Genomic DNA, 19,062 nt, shown 5'->3' with positions numbered 1-19,062 from the left:
CTGGAAGAGGGCAGCACAAGCAGCCCTGCTCCACTTCCAGTCTAAGTGGAAGCAGGAAAACCCAGCAGTTCCAGAGAGCTGCTTCTGCTGAGGTTTATGCTCCAGTTTTACAGGCTATGGATGACGGGATGTCACTTCTTCATTTTACTGAGTCCATCAGGAGGCACACTAGAGAATGCTATTAACTCACAAAAATTATGTAGGGCAGCCTGCTCTTGCTGCACAATGCAGCCTCTTTGAACTGTAGCAACAGTGCAAATAGTGGTAAGATGCTCATGTGACTAAAGCTCATCACAACAGCACCATTAAAAGAGCACCTCTGTTTTCTGCCAGAAGCGTAGGACTTGGGATACAGCTGAGCATTTGAATTCGTCTTGGTAGTCTGGCTGGTTGTCCATCTACCCACAGGCTAGTTTAAACTTTTCAGTCACTCTGTTGTCATCCTGTAATTGCTGTCTCAGTTGTTCCTCCCTATGCCTTCTAATAGAAGACCAGAATGAGTAAATTTAAGGCCTTGGTGCCCATGCTAATTTGTAGTTGGGAAATAACGTCATTTGTTTCTCTGCGAGGAGTTATCGAGGGATCTGTGGATAGGACCTCGCTAGGCACTGGACCCTGCTGGACTGTACTGGGAGGTGGTGTACTTGCTTCCTGGCCAGCAGAGTTGTGTTTAAAGGTGCTTTTTCCCCTTCAGCAGAGGGTCCAGTGGTGCTGCTACTGAGGCACTGTGGAATTTGATGTCACAGCCTCGTTCCATCCTTGGGGGTTCAGCCACTGTAAAGCTCAGCTTTACAGCAGCCTAGAGAAGCTAAGATTCTCACCCAAAGTCACATCAAATGGGATGCAGCAGGGTATGTCCCACCGTAACAGTGCTCTTCCTCTAAAGGATGGGGCTTAAAATCCAGAGTCCTGATTCTCACTTTCATGGCTTAACCCTACTTTGTCTCATATGTTTTATCCCACCAGTGGGCTTGTGGCTTGAGCTATCTAGCTTACCCTTCCTCATCCCTGCCAGCCAATGTTTCACAGCAGTCTAGAAGAAAACCTTATGGAGAGACTAAGACTTTGCAAGGCCTCACAACTCCTTACTCTGCCCTTCCCTGCACCACTGGGGTTTGTCAGCCCTACCAAGTTCTTTCTCCTCCTCAGCTTTCTTCACTGTATGGTTGCAGGGGGCCTTAAAGGCAGAAACACCACAGTAAATACCAGCCTTACAATAACGGCCTTGCAGCCTGGCTGGGAATGGAGCTCTGCGTTGGTTTATAGGAATTCCTGGAGAATTACTTGTTTAGTCGGACAGCATGGGCTTGGGTTAGTTCAGTTCAGCAGTTCCCTTTGTCTCCTTCTGCCTGGTTTGTGCAAAGACCTGTTGGGTCCCTGTAAGGTTAGGAACCTTGGTGCTGTGCTGATGCCATAGCCTGTGCTGCCAGGTCAAACCTGGGGGTAGAGGCATCAGGCAAGGCTACTGTTGAGCCCTTTGATGAAGAACAAAGCTGTCACTTGGATTCACCTGCTAAAAGATTAAGAGAAAAAGCTCAAGATCCTTGCAGCACCTCCCTTCTCCCCCATGTTGCTTGGACAGTGAAATGCACTTTCCTCAGGCCCTGAACTACTCATGTGCAAGTTTCAAGACTTGCTGTAGTACCCATCTTTTTTTATTTTTTTTATTTTTTTTTTCTCCAGGCATGTCAGTGGGCCACAAGTGTGCTGAGGGCTGGGTTTTAGATTAAGGGGGCTGGTATGTGTAGAAATGGTGGGTGGGTCTTCTCCAACTCCCTCTCCAAGTTTTGGGCAGCTTGTGGATTGGAACTGTAAAGACATGCTTGTGGAGCATAGAGTGACAGAAGGTGGTGGAGGAGTGGGACTTCTCTCCCTACCCCCCATCAGTACTTCCTACTGGAAAAATATGTACTGTCACCTGAGCACTGTTCTGTTTTCGGTGTTGGTTTTTTGGGAGTGGTTTGTATATTTTGGGGGGGGTTTAAGCTTTTTGAGTTTCCAAGGCTCCCTTTACTCTGTTGCCGTTGTCTTGTCTTCTATTGGAAAAAAGCAGGAAGACTACAAATGAAAGGAGAGAGGAAGTAGAAAGGTCTCACTATTTCCATATTGGTAAAACGGTAGGATGTCTTTCCATGGGTCTTCTGTGTTAGGAACTTGATCTAAAAAACACTTCAGTTGCTTTGCTAAAGCGTGTGTGCAGGACGGAGAGCGTTTTCCCACACTTCACACAGCTTTCCAACTGTTAAAAGGGTAGAAGACAGTCAGGAGCTAGGAAAAATTACATGATTTCTTTCAAAAGCTGATGGAGAAAGTTTCTTCCTGACATGGCTCCATCACCAAGTTTTTCACTATAAAAGATGTAGTTGAAGTATTTTTTAATGGAAAAAACTGTTCTTTCTTGAAGCCTTGCTTTTCTACTTAGAGTAATTTTTTAAAATTATTTTTTTAGGAGAAAGAATGATTTTAGTTACTTGCCAGCTTTCAAAGCACTGCTTCAGAAGTGGGATAGAGCTGCAACTCACTTGTTTATTTCTGTAGTTACACAGAATAATTGCTGTTTTAAGTATATCCTGTTTGCTAAGTTGTGTGGTTCATGTGTTATGACAACTTCAATGGCTCTTACAGTATATAGCAAAGGGATTTAGGAGTGTGGGCAGGTGCTTTTTACCTTGTTCTTTAATTCTAAATAAATAAACATAATGAAAATAAAATAATGGGAACATCCACATTTGCATTAAATAGACTTTTTTTTTTTTCCTTCATAAAAGGAAGGTAAATTCTACTTGCTTCAGGGCAAAGTCTAACCACTAATTGACAGGAATTAGGAAGAAACTTCCTTTTAGGCAGTTGTTCCATCTTTCTCTCTGGAATTTCTTGTATCTTCTTTTGAAACCCAGGGTATCAGCCACTGCCAAAGGACTCTGCAGGTTGGGCAAGACAGTCTCAGATTAGGCCGATTACTTGATGGCCATCTCTGGTAATCTTAGTCTTTCCTATCTCACTTAACTATCCATCTTGTTTGCTAATTAAATGTTGATGAAAAGAGACTCCCTACAAGCTCCTTCTTTCTCTTCCCTCGTGCTACTTCTACTAATCCCTGGATTCTACTTCTCTTTCAGAAGATGCTGCTCAAGAAGAATTGTGGAGCGAAGACTAGAGTAATTAAAATTCGTGTAAGTTGCCCTTTTCTGGTGCAGTTCCTTCATCTTTCCATGTATATCTAAATATGGTAATTCTCATTGAACATCTATGCCCAGAAGATTATTTATGGAGGTTTCCTGCGGCTTGATCAGCTGCATAACAAAAGTCACTGATCTGGAGTATAGACTGTAGTTGCAATTTAGGTTAGGTACTGACAAGGCTAATAATGCATTGACTTTTCCATTTTGGAGACTGGGTTCAAAGCTTCCTTGGAGTGAAAGTCTACATTCCCTGCTGTGAGCTCATACAGTATGCATAGCTGTCCTGTAGGGTATCATCTGGAACCTTCAGCACCAAGGGAGGTGCTGATCTGAGGTAACAAGTGGTGTTCAGTAGGGGTGAGGGGTACTGGTAGATAGCTGTGGAAGAGGAATTACACTTGCGTGATGCACTGGTGTCTGCAGAACTATGTGTGTTGTGGGACTAGGTGGTGGCAGATGAGTTAGATCGTATTTGGCTTTGTAGCTGGGATGACACTGCAGTGTCTGAGCATTTCCTACTCTTGAGTGCACACCATGCCTAGCAGGGCTGTTTGCTCAACTCTCCTGTCTGTAGTCTGTGCTGCCTGCACCTCAGAGTCTTTCTCTCTAGTACCCCATCCCCTGACTCTTCAGGCAACCCCCTGTCTCTTTTGTGGGTATCTTGGCTTTCTTTTGGTCAGCGCTCTATGGCGCAGCAGGAGATGTGTGTGTGACCTTGCACTTTGCAGCCAAAACAAGTGCCTCTGTCCACTGAGCCCCATATGACTCTCCATGCTTGCAATATACAGGCAAAACCAGATCAGAGTGAAGAAAAAAATACATCCTTTGTGATAAACCTGCTACTTTCACTGCAGTAATTACAGCCTTGCAAGAGGGGTGAATGGCAGACCACGATCCTTCAGGGTTTACGCCTTGCCCAGCAGGAAATGGGACTGATGCCTTTGGTACCCAGAAGTGCTACTCTTTATGGACGTGCTGTTGGGTGCCCCTGCCCGTCACTGCTTTGTGGCTGAATCTGGTATTTGAGAGGAGGAGGAGGTAAGGCTGGCTAGAGGCTTTTGCAGAGCTGGGCTGTATTTCTCCAACTCCTTATATACCTTCTGCCAGGGTACTTCAGTCCTGTCTTCCAGCAGCCCCACAATGACCTGATACTTCTGATTGCACAATTAATTCTGATCTGTTATATATTCTTTTGTGCTTCTGCCTGGATTGTTTTCAGTAGAGCTGTCTCCTCATGTGCCCTGTGAGCTCTCCCCAGACTGTGCCTGTCCTTCAGACCTACTAACAGGCTTAATCCTGCTGCAGTGTTTCAGCGCAACTTGTTTATCACCTTCTTTTGTGCCTGCCCCACGTGCTTTTGCTGTTTTTTCTGGGTGTCCCTGGACTGCAGCTATTTCCAGTGCTGCTGGGTGGCAGTCCCCCCAGTCCCTGAGGTGTCACCGGTGCCTCAGTGTGGTGCTTTCCTCTGACACCTTGGGCTTATTATTGTAGCTTACTCTTGTGCCCCTGGAGAATGAGAGGCAGAACTATCCCTTTGCTCCCTACTGAGCCCACGTCAGCTCGCACGAAAATAAACAGCAGAAGCTGAGAGCACACCATTCTGACAGATGGCACAGAATCCATGCTTCTCTGGCCAACCTTGCCAAGCTGGGGCAGTGCATTGCTACCTGAGGTGCTCATGTGGTTTCCATGACAATAGCATATGATACTTCACGGTCTGCCGGTAGCAGAACCGTTAGGTAAAGGAGCATTTTTGCTTCCATTTTTCAAGTGATTGCAAGTGCTGACTTTTCTGTACACAGCTTAGAAAGGAGGCAGCAGGTCCCTGGCAGAATATCTTGCTGAGATGCCTTAGCTCTGGAAGCAGCTGAGAGGTCAATATCTCTGAAGTGTGATGCTGTGTTAATCATATAAAAGGAACTCTCAATTCAGTCAGTAAGACATGCTTGGCACAGGGTTCCTTCTTAGTGTTGCCCAGCAGCAGGACAAGAAGTAACGGGCACTAGCTGAAATGCAGGAAATCCATGTTGCCCTGAGAAACTGTGGAGTCTCTGACCATGGAGATAGTCAAAGCATGCCAGGACACGGTCTTGGGCAACATGCTCTTGCTGACCCTGCTTTGAGGAGGGGGATTGAGCTCGACTATCTCTAAAGGTGCCTGCCAATCTCAACCATTCTGTGACTTCTGGCTCGTGCCCAGCATTCAATCATGGAATTGGAGCACACTGGGGACTTTATTTCGCTTGGGAGGGCTATTCTGAGGCCCTACTGAATGTGGCCTTTTGCAAAGGATGATAGCAGGAAGCAAGGTGAGAGGTTGGTTCTCAGTTGCTGAGGGTCTAGTGACAGGTTCAGTCTTGGGACTTTGCCATTGCAGTGAGGGTGGAAGAAATGAAGATGAATCTCATAGCAAATGGTTTGATGAGCTGTTACAGGAGGAACCAGGTAACTGTCTGTGTGTCTGAGCAGGAAATACCACCACACGAATCAGTTTGCTTGTGGCTGTAGCCCTGATTCAGCACATGTAAAGAACATGTGGTCTCTTTCTAAACTGAGGTGGACAGCAACATCCAGACAGCATACAACTGGTTGGAGATGCAGTGAGTCAACTGATCTGAGGGGCAGACAAGCTACCTAATGGTTTATGCCAGGTGTTTGAAGCCAGGATTCCTCCTTTATTCCTCCAGTTCTGCTGCTGAACAGCTTGAAGGAATAAGGGTTGTGCTTATTCCCTCCTGTGCAAGGATGATGAAGACCTGCTAGTAACACCAATGAAGCATTTTCATTTCTTCTTACTGAGGACAGTGTCTAATGTGGTTGTGAGATAGTGCGTGCTGTTAAAAATACCCTCCTTCTCATTGATATTTTGGTTACCTTGACATTTCAGGCCTTTGCTGGCATGTTAGGATGCAACGTGTTGTGCTCTCATGCATCATCCCAACTGTGTTCTTCCTCCCTCTTCTGCTGGAAGAGTCTCCCATGGGACGGTGAGATGGGGGGGCAGCGTCTTTATCCCCTGGCTCTGAAACACAGTTTCAGCCCTTGGAAGTGTTCATGGTCATTGGAAGTCTTTTCTCAAGCAGGTGACCTGGGTTGGGTTTTGCTTCTCCACATGCTGTTTTAACACTAAGGTGTCACCTTGTCATTGTTCCTTGTGCTTCAGCTTCCCATGGGCCAGCTCAGGCAGTGTTAGGCCTACAGCCTTTCCACTTGCTCAGCAGTTTGTAAGCAGGATGATGGAACAGTGATGTGACAAGTCTAAGAACCTAGACAGATTAAGGCAGGGAGATTAATAAAATTCCCAAATATGCAGCAGCTCTGTTGTGTTTGAAATGTGTTCAGGAATAGAAGCTGTGAAAGATCAGGGCCTGTAGTGAAGAGAAAACAGTATTAAAAATCTTGCTTCTGTTCCCCCCAGTAAAGGGTAATAGAACAGAGTCAGCCCCTGTGCTGGGCTGGTGAGCAGAGATAAATTGGAGTGACAACATGTGTATGAAGTATGGATTTGTACATAATAGATATATGTGGCACAGCATGTGTCAGCGCAAGGTGAGAGGTAGGTGTGGGCATGCTTGGGTGTTGCCCACTGAGGTGGGCAATGTGTGCGTGCAGACCTGGTCACTGGTGCCCCAGCGTGTCAGCCAGAGTAGTGTCTGTAACTGGAAGCAAGGCACAAGGTGTAGATGAGGGGTGCACACGTGTGCGTGGGTATTTTTGCATCCAGAGCATGTTTGCATGGCGCAGTCAGGTGTTGCACGGAAACACTCCCATAGTGCAGTAAGGAGGACTGTGCATGCACGTGCTCGCAGGGTGTAACTGCCTCCACCCTGGGCCAGGCGTGATCGGCTGTAGCCAGCTCTGAATGCAGACACCAGTCTTCCAGAGGCTTTCTATAATACCACGAGTCTGCAGTTCTCCAGGCCCTCTTGGGATGAGAGTTACAGGTCTGTCATCTAGTCCTGTTCTTGTTCTTCTTCCTTCGCAGACTCCTTCCTGCGGTCTCTGAATGGGATCGGTGGAGCTGGGCTTATCTCAGCAGCGGTAGGTGGGTAGAAGACACAACTGGCAAGCCCCTGGGTATTTCAAGAGCTCTTGTTGGAGCAGGCAGAGAGGGAGTAAAGATTTCAAGGCCAATCTGATAACCTGGCTGATCAGAGAGATGTTTTCTGCTATGTAAAAATAAAACAAGAATTTTAAATCAGGACATAAACCTCTTGTGCTCTTGCCTTGATCTTATCAATGTTGAGAACGCCCTCTGCTTGGACAGGGGCCAGATCCCTGGAATGACTTCCCTGTCTCTTATCTCTTGTGTCTGCATCCCAAAAGGCCACTGCAGAAACATGCTGGGTTTTCTTCCCCTAAAACAAGGGACCTTTTCAGCTTGGAGCCGAGCAGGAGATATGCTGGCCAGAGCCGCCTTGGCAGATGCCTGAGCTATTCACAAATGTAAGGCGTACTAGGTGACAGAGCAGTACCGGTTCTGGCTGCACAGCACAAATAAAGATTTCTAAAAAATCAGAAGACTTTGTGTGTGTGTATACATACGTGTATATATACTCATACATATATGTTGCCTCTTCCATCACAGGCTCCCAAGGTGCTTTGCAAGCATTGCTAAATATAGCATCTCAAAGGGAGATAAATATCTTAATTGCCATTTCAGAGTGAGTTAAACTGAGAAACCAGCAGAGAATGTGACTTGCCCAAAGAGACAGTGTGAGGAAAACTGAAGTCTGGGTGTCTTTGTGTGGCTGAAGCCCAAACTTGCCATTTAGAAGCAATGAGAGAGACTTATCTCTCTGGCCGGTCACATCCTTGGGTTACTTGCTGGGCAGAGGCCCCCTCATGAAGATTTTAGCATTATTAGTTCCTAGGCTGGCTCTTGTCCCCTGTTGATGGGCACACCTCTGCTGAACAAAATGGAGAAGGTCCTCTGCTAAATGAGGACATGGATATCCATTTTCTTACTGGGGGAAACCAGCTTCCCCCGTCCTTCTTCCAACTCAGTCACCAAGCTGCCTGCTGAAGGTCTCTGTGCAGTGACAGCTGGCCCCGGAGAACCCTAGCCCTTGGTCTGAATAATTACAACAAAAGGTTTTGTCTGGAGTTTTGTCAGTGTGGGGAAGGATCCAGTGCAGATAAGGTGGGAATGTCCCTGTCTGTTAAAAAGTATCCCAAGCATCTGATTCCGAACCTTGTTTTATTTAGCATTGTTTTTATTGGATTTCATGGCAAAAGCTAACCAGCCTGCAGCCCGGAGAGAGGGACTGTCACGTCTCTCTCTTCTGCTTCCTTAAAGAACTTTTATTGCTGCCTGCTTTTCATAAATTCCTGCCATGTATGCCCTTGCACCCGTTAAATCATGTAAGTGCTTGCAGAATAACCAAGAGCTCTGTAATCCAGAGAGCTCTGTGGAAGCTGTGAGTGGCTGGTGAGTCAGGAGGCTGACATCTATTTTCAGTGCTGTCTTTGCTCTGTGGGCTGATGTGGGTTGTGGCTCTGGTTTAAGAATGGGGGGTAGAAAGGGGGTTAGAATTGAGGTGCAGCCCAGTGACTGCTCCTGAGACAGCCCTGTGTGTCAGTGGTGGCTGTGGCTTGTGGCACGGTGGTTCAAGGGGCTGGGGAGCGGCAGGGCATGTTTCACAGAGAGGGGACTTCTGGGTCACACCTGGGTAACGGAGCAAAGAGAAGGGGGTAGGGGATGGCAGAGGGTCACAGCAGCTCTGCCACTGTTTTCTGGCAGAGCTTCAAGTCCCAGATGGCTGATCAGGCATGTCTCCTACCACCGCATCCAGGCCCGCTGCAGTTGCTCCCTTCTCCCCTTTGTTCGCGTGGCTGTGGGAACCTGGCACACGTTGCCTCTCCCAGTCCCCAGAGCTGTAATCCTCTTTTCCCACACACCTCTCCCATAATACACCCACTTCCTGCGCTTGGCTTCCACGGCTGGGGCGGTTTGTCCAGAGGCAAGCACACTGTGTCAGCATGTGTTCACAGCCTGCTCATGCCAGGGTAATTAATACTCACTTTGCAGTTTTAATTTGGGTTCCCTTTAAGTTGAAAGCAGCGTGCTGCGCTGTGCCAGCCTGCCTGGCCAGAGGGAATCTGGTTGCCCTGGCCTCGTGCGAACTGGAAGCTGCACATGCCCAGGGACACACCACGCGCCAGGTCTGTGAGAAGCATGGTACCTGAGGTTCCTGTCCCAAAGGACAGCCGGGGCAGCCAGCTGTGATCCCTCTGGAGGGAGGATGTTCCTGCCACACAGGGAGGGCTGCAAAGGGAAAGGTGGGAAGGAAGGAGAGGACAAGGTCTGTACACACAAGTCACTTGTGTACAGACCAAAACCACTAAGGGCTCTACTTGGATGTAGTTGAGAAATTGAGAGTCACACCGTCCCATGCCTGTGTCTGTGCTTGCATGGAGCTCCTCATGCCTGCTCCTTCTCCTGCTCAGGCATGGACAGACCCTGTGGTGTGTGCAGGAGCTGCTGTAGGCAGCCGTTTTCATATCGGGAGGAGAGAAAGTGGGGACAAGACACAGCTCACTAGTAGGGGGGTATGGCTTCATTCACTTGTTCCTAAGAGATTTGTGTGGCCTTCAGAGCGTGATCTTCACTGGGACCCTGGAGTGGTGAGTTCCCCAAGTTGGCCAGGGAGCACTGACAGCCTGCCCCTCTGAATGACCCATCTGTCCCTTTTCATCGTGCCACCTCCTTCCTTCAGATTGTCAGGCAGGCAAAATCAAAGCTTGCAGTCAGCTTTCTAAGAGACACATTTCAAAGTCATGTAAGAGGGAGGAGAAGAAAGGCTTATCACACTCTTGCCAGCAAGGACCCATAGCTGAAACTGGCCAATTTCTGCTTTTGGGCAAGTGACCAGCAAGCATCTGCTAGGCTTTTTGAAGTACCTTCCAAAAAAGTTGAGTGTTGTCTGTCTAGTGGCACCTCTCTAAGTCTGGTAGTTGCCATATGACAAGTCTGCACATACGTTTGAAAACGTTTGATAGATACTGTTTTTTTCCTTTCTAAGAGGAATAGTGATGTGTTTGTAAACTCTTGAACTGCTCTTTGCAATGTGGTCGCATAGAATGAAGTAGGTATTAGGCAGCTGTGTGTTGGTGGAGGAAGACAGGCCTTCCAGTCTTGTAGGGGAGGGTAGTGGACAACACAGGAAGATGGTGCTAACTGCAAAGTTCTGTTTTCCTTGTCAAAAGAGTGTTTGGAGCTGACCTTTCCTGTTTGTGGAAGAGAAGGGAGAAGAGTAGTCTTAAAATGAAGTTCTGTCATGGCCTATCTCTTAGCTATCCCCCTGAAATTAAACTGCGTATGAACCTAGGGGTGGAGGAGAGACCTTCAGGAGGGAAGAGATTTGCCTTTGAAAAGTAATTCTTTGCGCTGCTCCAGGTCTGTGACTGGAGTAAATTGTCAGAGGCCCTATTGGAGTTAATGAAGAAGCAGTTAAATATGAGTTGTTGTTCCACTTGAGGAACTAGTCCTGCTTGTCAGCGACTATTTCTTGAAAAGTGCCTGAAGGAAGACTATAATTGAAAGGAAATTACCTCTCATCAGAAGGTCGCAACACCTAGATGTTAATTAGTTCATCTTGGCTGCCTGACTGTGGTGTATGTATTATGCACAGGAGAAACTGAGGCACAGGGGATGGGAAGTGGCTTGGTCAGGGCTGTGTCTGGAATTACAGTTGTAGCTAGGAGCACACGAGGGTCCCCTTCCCTTGTTCACAGCTGATGGTTTCACACACTGAAGTGTCACCAGTTTCTTTTCTAACCGCTTGGCAGGGGTGAGAGGAAGGAGGATAAAGTGGAATTAAAAGCAGCTTACCTGTAAATGCTTCACTGTGGAGCCCGAGAGCCTTTATTCTTTCTGTGCCCTGCCTGAATATTGGTACTACCTTTGGCTCCGTCGACTCCTGGGCAAGGCGACTGTCTCACAAACAGGCAGTATCGCAGGCAGGCATCTGTCTTTGCCAAGGCTCTTCTGGGGATTTATTCCTTTCCACACAGGCTGGTGGTGGGAATCGGATGCGCCTTTACAACTTGCAATTACATGGTGCCTTTCATCCCAAAGGACTTTTAACAAGTGAGTCTACAGACTGCAAAGGGATCAGTCACCCACCGCTGAGAGGCATCCACCACTCGAAGGCAGCGTCCTTTAAATGGAGCTCAGCAGTGGTTCCCAACCGGCGGGGCCCAAGGGTAGGAAAGAAGGTACTCCTGTGCTGGATTGGCCCTGAGTAGGGGATGGGTTGGCAGAGTGCACAAACTGATCTGATCTTGAATCCCGCCAGGATACTAGAGCTCTTATGAAAGAGAACCAAAGAGTATTAAGCAGGGCTTAGTTCTGTATCACCCCTAGCACACCACTCCCTTCTAAGATGTTGTTGTGTTAGGTAACTTCATTTCCCCCCTCCTGTGGGGATTGTCGTTCCAACAGCTGAAAGCATGCTTGGAGCTGTGCTCACTTTAGCTTTGTCCAAAGAAGAGAACCACGCTTCTCTGGAATCACGAGTCCAAAACTGTTATTTCACAATCTGCATTTGGGATACTTTCCCAGACTTCGCAGGGGTAAAGGATGGGTTTCTAGGAGGCGTGTGGGTTTGTATTAGTAGATTTATCCTTTACCTGCTTATGTTTTTCTTGGGCACTTTTTCCTTGCTGAAATGTACAATTGTGTTACAGGTGGATTTATGGAGCAGTTGCCCTTTTCTCTGTTTTCTGAGGGCTACTAACATGGTTGAAATTCTGCATTTCTTCTGTGGTGTCTAATCTCACTGCTCTTCTTTGAGGCACCTGCATCCAGTCGTTATCTGTAACATCTTTAGGTGTGCTGCTTTGTTAATGTGCTTCAGGTATGTTTCAAGCCTGGTTGCCTATTTACCACCTGTATTTAATGGTGATAATGCAGTTGGTGCCTACAGTATGGGTTTGCAAGAGTATATTTGTAGGTGTGTGTACATAAGGAAAGAAGTGTGAGTCCAGGTGCATGCTGACTAGTGTGTGTGACTGAGGCTGTCTGCGCATAGTTGCTTGAAGCATGTGTAACACAAGCTAGCTCGCTTAGGAGCTCGTTTAACTCAAATGAGGCACGTGATGAGGCAGCATGGGTATCTGTAGATACTGAAACTACCTTCTGCTCCGGGCAGTTTTGTGAGCAAGTGACGAGCTGTGCTCCCTCGGACTGTCCCCTGCATGCTGGTGGAGTTCAAGTCCTGCATGGCTTGAGTTACGAGGTGAGCAGACAAGCAGGGACGGCTCTCCTTGTGATTTCCAAGTTAGGAGGAGGTCTGTGTGTGCACGGAAGGATGTGGACAAGTGACCAGGGAAGTGCATGTCTGCTGGGGAGAACCTGAGGCATGTGAGACCAGGTGAGCATGGCTGTATGTGATGGAGCATGCATCTAAGCATGTGTGCCCTCCTGCCAGTAGCTGAGTGCTTGTATCTCAGGCTGTTCTCCAGCTGCGTAAATACATTGCTTAACAAGTTGAGGGCTCTGGTTAATGATTGCCATTAGTGCAGGACCCATATTAGGCTCCATTTTGTGTGAGTTACCCGGCTGCCCAAATGCCATTAGAGTGAACGCACCAGGCTTCAATGTCAAACGTGAACTGTTTGCACTCTAAAGAGCTTCTGCAGGAGCTGGCCTGGGGTTGCTCAGCAGGGGCCGTAGGCAGTTTTATGGCAAGCTCCCTGGGGTCTGCTGCAGCAGCAGCAACTCTTAACAGCCTTCTGTAGTCAAAGTGATGTCCCAGGCATCACAGGCTGGCGCTGGGCACCCAAGGGGGGAGGGGCGGGCTGGCTAGGACACTTGCCCAGACTGCAGGGAGGCAGCTGGCCCAAGCGACGGGGTGGGAGGGATGTGTTCCCCTCTCTGGCAGCTGGCCCTATCCATTTTCTTTCTGGGAATACATCTACAGAGCTTTGCCTTGTGCTGCTCATCAGAGCCAGACCACCACATACCGTGATCCCAAATGGTGTCACGGACTAAGCCAATCAGGCCTTGTCATCTCTAGAGCAGGATACAAGCTCCAAAGAAAACACGCTCTTCTCCAAGAAGAGAGTGGAGTGATTTGGTGCCAGTGCTCGCTCTTCCCTCCAGCAGGGTCCCTAGCAGAGGTGCTGCAATGTCAGTCATGGGGTAGGTGCAAGACAGTCCTGTTACTGCTCAGGGTTATAAATAACTGCAGAACAGTCAGGGTGTTGCCGTGAATGAGGGCAGTCGCATTCCTGCCTCTCCTCTTACAACCTGCGGTGGGACACAGGGCCCTTCTCACCCTGCCCTCACCTGCTGTTGTGGTAGCTGTGCTGTTGAAAGCCAGCCATCATCTTAGGGCTGCTGGAGAGGTACCATGATGAAGAGGCAGATTTAGGTGTAGTTTGAGCTTTACTTGCAGCTGCCTGACCACCTGTGAATCTCTGCATCCTCCTGCATCTCTTTAAGTCCCTGTCCTTCTCCTCAACCCTTGTTCTGTGCCCACCTCCCTTGCAGTGCCCTGGAAAGGCTCTCTATCCCATACATTGGTCCCAGAAGAGGGTCCAGAGAGAAACCCTAGCACACCTTCCCACTCGAAACCTGGTGAGTTTCGTGGATGACTTTTGTCTGTTCTCTGGACCCGTCTTTTCCCAGCCTCTTCTTCATCTGCCGGCCGCCAGAAATGAACAGATTCAGCTGCTTTCCCTAATCCTGTCTGGCATTTCAAAGTGGAGGGGACTGCCAGGTTCTTTGTGCCCATTCCCTCCTGGCACTGGCAGGGGACCTTCTCTCTTCTGGAGAAGGACAAATGTGCTGATTTATTCTGCCCCTTAGCTTTCAATACGGGTTGCTATGTTACCCTCCAGCTCTGAGGCTTGCCAGAGCACACATCATATATAACCCCACAGCAGGTGGCTATTGAGTAAAGGCCCTTAAATCTGCCTCTCTTGTTTCTTATGCTGCTGGCCAAGGTGTCAGGGGGATGTAGCAGGGCATGATTTGCTGGCTGAAACTCCAGGCACAGCTAATGCCAAGCACCATGTTGGCTTTTTCTATTCTCAAGTGCCCATCTTAATTTGCAGAGGACATACCAACTAGGCAGGAACATGCTGCCCGCATTGGCTTTTAAAGAGGCCCTTTCTGATACGAAGGCTTGCCTCATGGGGCCAAGCAGTGACCAAGATCCTGGAGGCAGATACTTTCAGATCCTGCTGCAGTGACTGCAGCACCCAGGACCTGGCTCAGACTCTTCTGCGGCACACTCTAATTTGATATGACTGTTTGGGTAAACCTGACCATTTACACAGCTTTCTGGGAAAAGTTGTGCGTGCTTGTCTTGTGATGACAAGTTAAAACCCAGCCAGGATAGAAGCAGGTGGTATCAAAACATCACTTTGTTGTGCTGTTATGTGGTTGCAGCTGTCCGAAAGAACTGATTTTGAAGTGCCAAAATGAACCTCTATCTTAAAGGAGGTGGTAAAGTTGGTAATTATTTCTAAAAAAGCCTAATTCTTTGAGGAACAGTCCATTAGTGCAGGCTGAGCAAGGGAAACCACGGTTTTCTAGGCTAGGAAAGGCCTAGAAGAGGCAGCAAGGAGTCACATAATACCAGAGCCAAGGCCAGATCCACTCTCACTGGATTTTTTTCTGACCTCCATGAAAACAATGGTAAAGCCCTTCCCAGCAGTCATGGAAATGAGATGAGGGTGAGGGGCATTTGCATGAGTTTCTGAGCTGCTGAACTCCCCAGCTTGTGACACTCAGTGGCTCACAAGTATCCGTGGGGAATGAGCTCTGCAGGATCATGATTAAACACTCTGCAGACCCACAGCACAGTGAGACCTCTTCTCCTGGCCAGAGTGTCTGTGAAGCAGCTGCCCCACTGGTGTTTCTTCATGCATAAGGAAAGAAACAAAGTTCCCAAGAAGTAAAAGGAAAGCACTTCCTATTTAACAGTGGTATCACTTCTTTGGCACCATGATCCCTCTGGGATCCACCAGTCCCAGCATAGCCTAGGGGGGAGCAAGCATTTCTGTCGTGTCACACAGTGCAGGGAGTGCACGGGTATTTCTGCCCTCCTTATTCTCTATCTGCGCTGACCGTGCTCTGAACCCCAGGAGCAAAAGGGGAGAGAGTGGTCTTTGGTGGCCATGGTACAAACCAAGGCTGTAAGACTTCCAGGTGGGATCTTTTCCTCCAAGCATTTCACAGCCGTTCCTCATTGAACTGTGGAGTCTGGAGCCAAAACTCTGGAGAGTTTCAGTCTGTCTGGGACTTTATAGATTAAGAAAGGGTGATTTGTAAATCCTTACTGGAGCACTGGTGAAAAATTAGACTGAAGAATGAGTCTTCAGAGATGACTTGGTTTATCTCCTTGCTCTAGAAGTGTAGTAGATCCTCCTTCAAGGCCAAGTGAATCTGAATTTAGCTTTTCCATGTGGTACTTTCTGGCAGTGATGCTGTTCTGATCCTGGGACTCTTAAGTGCATCATGGATACCCTTTTTCACTTGGGTCCTGGTCATGTGGATCCCAGGGACCTCAGTCCTAGGGATAGGGGGTACACAAGCTTTTTTTTGAGTGGTAGGAGCAAGGACATGAGCAAAGTGCTTCATTACGTATATTAGTGCTATTTGCTGCAAGTCCAAGCATGACCCTCCATTCAAGGAGGTGTGATTGTACCAGAGAGGGATGTGACAAAGCACTTGAGGCAAGAACTTCACTGTTTGCAGCTTGTCTGAGCGCTGACTTTGTCCCTCTTTTCATTCCCTCACAGAGCATCAACGGAGGCCGCCCACCACCCCACTTTGTGTATGATCCATCCACCTTTGCCTTCCGTTCCCTCAGCACCTTGAAGCCGCTGAGCCCAATAGCTCCAGTGGAAGAACCGTCATGTGCCTACTGAAGGAGTTTCTCCAAAAACCTCAGGAACTATCAACCAACCACCTGCCTGGCAGGGAGAAGGGGAGGCAGCGATACCCAAGGGCATGGGTGGGAGAAGAAGGGGACAATGATACATCTTTGCAATGCAGCCTTTCTGGCAGCAAGAAGCATACAGCTTTGCAGCAGTGCCCGTTTTCATACCTTTGTTGTATCTGAATAGTGGCAAAGGGAGAGATTTTTGTCTTTCAGGGCAAAACAAACCAGTCAGGTCCGCAAAGCGTGAGGGCAGCCACCAAGGCAATGTCAAACATGGGGATGGTGGTAGTTGAAGATAGCCCTGAGGGGTCCAGGGGCTAGTATGGCCTGCATGGCAGCAGGGATGAGTGATCAGTGTGTGAATCCAAGCCCAGTCAGTTCCCCAAGAGTACCTGGGTCTGCAGTACTTTTCTATAGACCTGACCCTTCTCCCACTTAGAAGTGAGCTTGGGACTGGAAACAGAGTCTGTACAGGGCTGCCCTGCAAAGCAAGAAGATCCCTCTCTGAGACTCTTATAATTGCATTCGCTTCAAGTCCTCTTGAGTGGAAGACCCTAGGAGAGGGAGGTGGGAGGGGGTAGCTGGCACATCTGGCTGCGTGTTCCATCTGGGCTGCTGGCAACTCAGTGACACCATCTAAAATGGGATTGAGATGGGAGGCTTGAGCCTCCCACTTGTGGATTGGATATTAGATTAGAATTCTAGAATGAAAGGTCTGTGTTCAGCCATCAAAGAAAACACAGCATCAGTCCTCCCAGCATCACCAGAGGGAAGAACTTGAGGGTGACTGCGTGCTCTTGGGGTCTCCACTCTGCTGAGGCTGTGTTCTGGGGTATATAGCGCTTCTCCATAGCATTGTTCCAGTACCCTTCTGCCCTAACATGATGCTGAAGGTAACCGGTATCGCCAAACTCAACCATATCTAAAGTCTCCAGCCAACTTTCTGCTCCCCTGGTATGCTGGCTTTTAAATTCAGGTAGGCTCTTCTTGTGTCGGTGGAACAGGTATTCCCAGATATAGCATGGAGTGGGAAGGAGGTCTCTGTTTCGTGGCCACCTGTTGGTAGAAGAAAAAGGAAGGGATTTGGGGGGAAGCTGTGGGATGTTTTTCCGTAGACAGTCCTAAGGCAGTTAGGACCATGCTAGGCCTTGCTGCCACTGGAGTTTGAGTGGGATCTGGCCTTGAGGCACGTATGTGTTTTGTGCCATAAGGCAACAGCTAATACAACAAGCTCTCACCTCTCTTGTGAGGCAGAGGAACAAGGCATTTCCCTTGCTGCACATGGTGGAGAAAGTAACCTCTTTGTGTAGGCATTCCCCACCTTGAGCCTGTATCTGGCTGAGTGCAAGGGGGAGCAAGCGGTTTACTTCTTGTCTGGATCAAGAGGAGCAACTGTGAGTAATATAAAATATTTTTTGTTTTTAAATCTGCTCCTGTGTGGAGGTCTTTGATGCTACTCTTTGGATGAGACCAGTGGTCAGTCTGGCTGCCGGTAGGGGACCACACAGTGAGCCAACATTCAGTTTGCTTTCTGGGCCCTTCACTGAGACCCTTGGGGAAAGCCCAAACATCTGAATCCCCCGCCTCTACCCTTCTCTCTCCCTAACTGCCCCTCTCAGGCAGGCAGAGCAGCTGGGCAAGGTGGTGAGGGGACATCTGTCCTGATGCTGCCCCAGCTCTGCCTGCTTTTTGGCTCCAGACTGGCACAGCTGGGCCACCCTCTGCACCAGCACCACCTCCAAGGGGTTGCTTGTGTTTGCTGGTGAAGTACTTCTGGCAGAGCATAGTGGTTCCCTGCAAGAAGTCCCTTTGTCCCACAGAGGCAGATTCCTCTGCCGATTCCTTCTGCCCCTGTAGAGACTCTGCTTATCCTGTTTTGATGGCACACCTCAGCTTTTTAACTGCTGCCAGATCAAGATGACCAGTGCAGGACAGGAAGTGTTGCCCCTTAGACCAAATCCCTGTGCTCAGAAGGGACAGCTGTAGCCTGGTACCTGTCTGAAGAGGCACGTTCCCCATGCAGATGGCTGGGGTGGCAGCACTGTGTGGCCCTGCACCCCCAGGCTTTGCTCACCAAGAGCTGCTGAGGTGCTTGTCCCCAGAGGTGTGTTTCTGCCAGCCCACAAGTGCGGCAGGCTGCCCTCCCCTGGGTGGGAGCAGGCAACAGGGATGTCGTGCCGATATCGTTGCCTTTTAGTACTTTTGTAACTTTTCTCTTGTCTTTTCTTTTTCAATCAGAAGGAAAAATAATAAAAAAACCAAACAAACAAGCAAACAACCCAACAGTGAAATAAAGTGTAACGGCTGCTATATTCACACCGCTGGTGAGTCTCATGTGTTTGCCATCTTCCTGGTGTTTGTGGGCAGGGGTGGAGGGGGGAATGGAGCAGCGTGAGCTATGGCACAGCACTGCCAGACCCAAGCACTCCCAAATCCCAGGCCCTGTCTGCAAGAGAATTTCTTTGAAAACAAGCTAGCAAGAACTTATCTAAATGAATGCTAGGTTCTTTGCATGTAAGAGGAGCTCCCCAAGCAGCTGCTCCCTCTGAGGCTGGCCCTGATATGGTATATTGCCCCTCACTGGTGCTTCCCTCCCCAAGAAGGTGCTTTGGCTTTTGAGTGACCTGCCTGTTGCTTGGGGGTTGAATGTGTCCTGGCTGGAGGTCTCCATCCCCACTAAAGAGAAGGGTGGGTGACCACACAGCTGGTCTGTCAGCTTGTAATTTTAGCGTCAGCAAGTCTTAAATCTCTGTCCCAAGATTCTCAGCAGTCCTTTTGCTTACAGCCAGAGCACTCGTGCTGCTTTGTAGCAAACTCTAGCTTACCCCTTCACCTGGATCTTTCTCTAAAAACTCCATCTCAAGTACTTGTATGTGCATTCACCACCCCTTGCTATCTCCCTGAGCTAATTCCTGTCTCCTCCGCACTCCTAGCTCAGTATCTCAACCAGCATCTCACAAGGCTATTACCTATATCCCCTT

The 19,062-nt window shown here is 48.6% G+C and overlaps 1 protein-coding gene across 5 annotated transcripts in view; it reads left to right on the top strand.

Moving 5' to 3' along the window:
• LOC119156108 overlaps positions 1 to 18,399 on the top strand; it is a 58,639-nt gene extending 40,240 nt beyond the window's left edge. Inside the window, exons 4-6 of one of the 5 annotated variants that reach the window (XM_037405505.1) lie at positions 3,123 to 3,173; positions 13,681 to 13,767; positions 15,939 to 18,399. In XM_037405505.1, the coding sequence (XP_037261402.1) occupies positions 3,123 to 3,173; positions 13,681 to 13,767; positions 15,939 to 16,067 (267 nt within the window). In that variant the 3' untranslated portion in view covers positions 16,068 to 18,399. Of the gene's footprint in view, positions 1 to 3,119; positions 3,174 to 13,680; positions 13,768 to 15,938 lie in introns of all 5 variants that reach the window. The other 4 variants (XM_037405504.1, XM_037405507.1, XM_037405506.1 and 1 more) reach the window with 4 other exon arrangements.
• Positions 18,400 to 19,062: the final 663 nt, after the last annotated feature.

Source organism: Falco rusticolus, chromosome 12 (genome assembly GCF_015220075.1).
Source record: "Falco rusticolus isolate bFalRus1 chromosome 12, bFalRus1.pri, whole genome shotgun sequence".
NCBI lineage: Eukaryota > Metazoa > Chordata > Aves > Falconiformes > Falconidae > Falco > Falco rusticolus.
The sequence above is the reverse complement of the archived record's forward strand: the minus strand, read 5'-3'. Positions and strand labels throughout refer to the sequence as shown.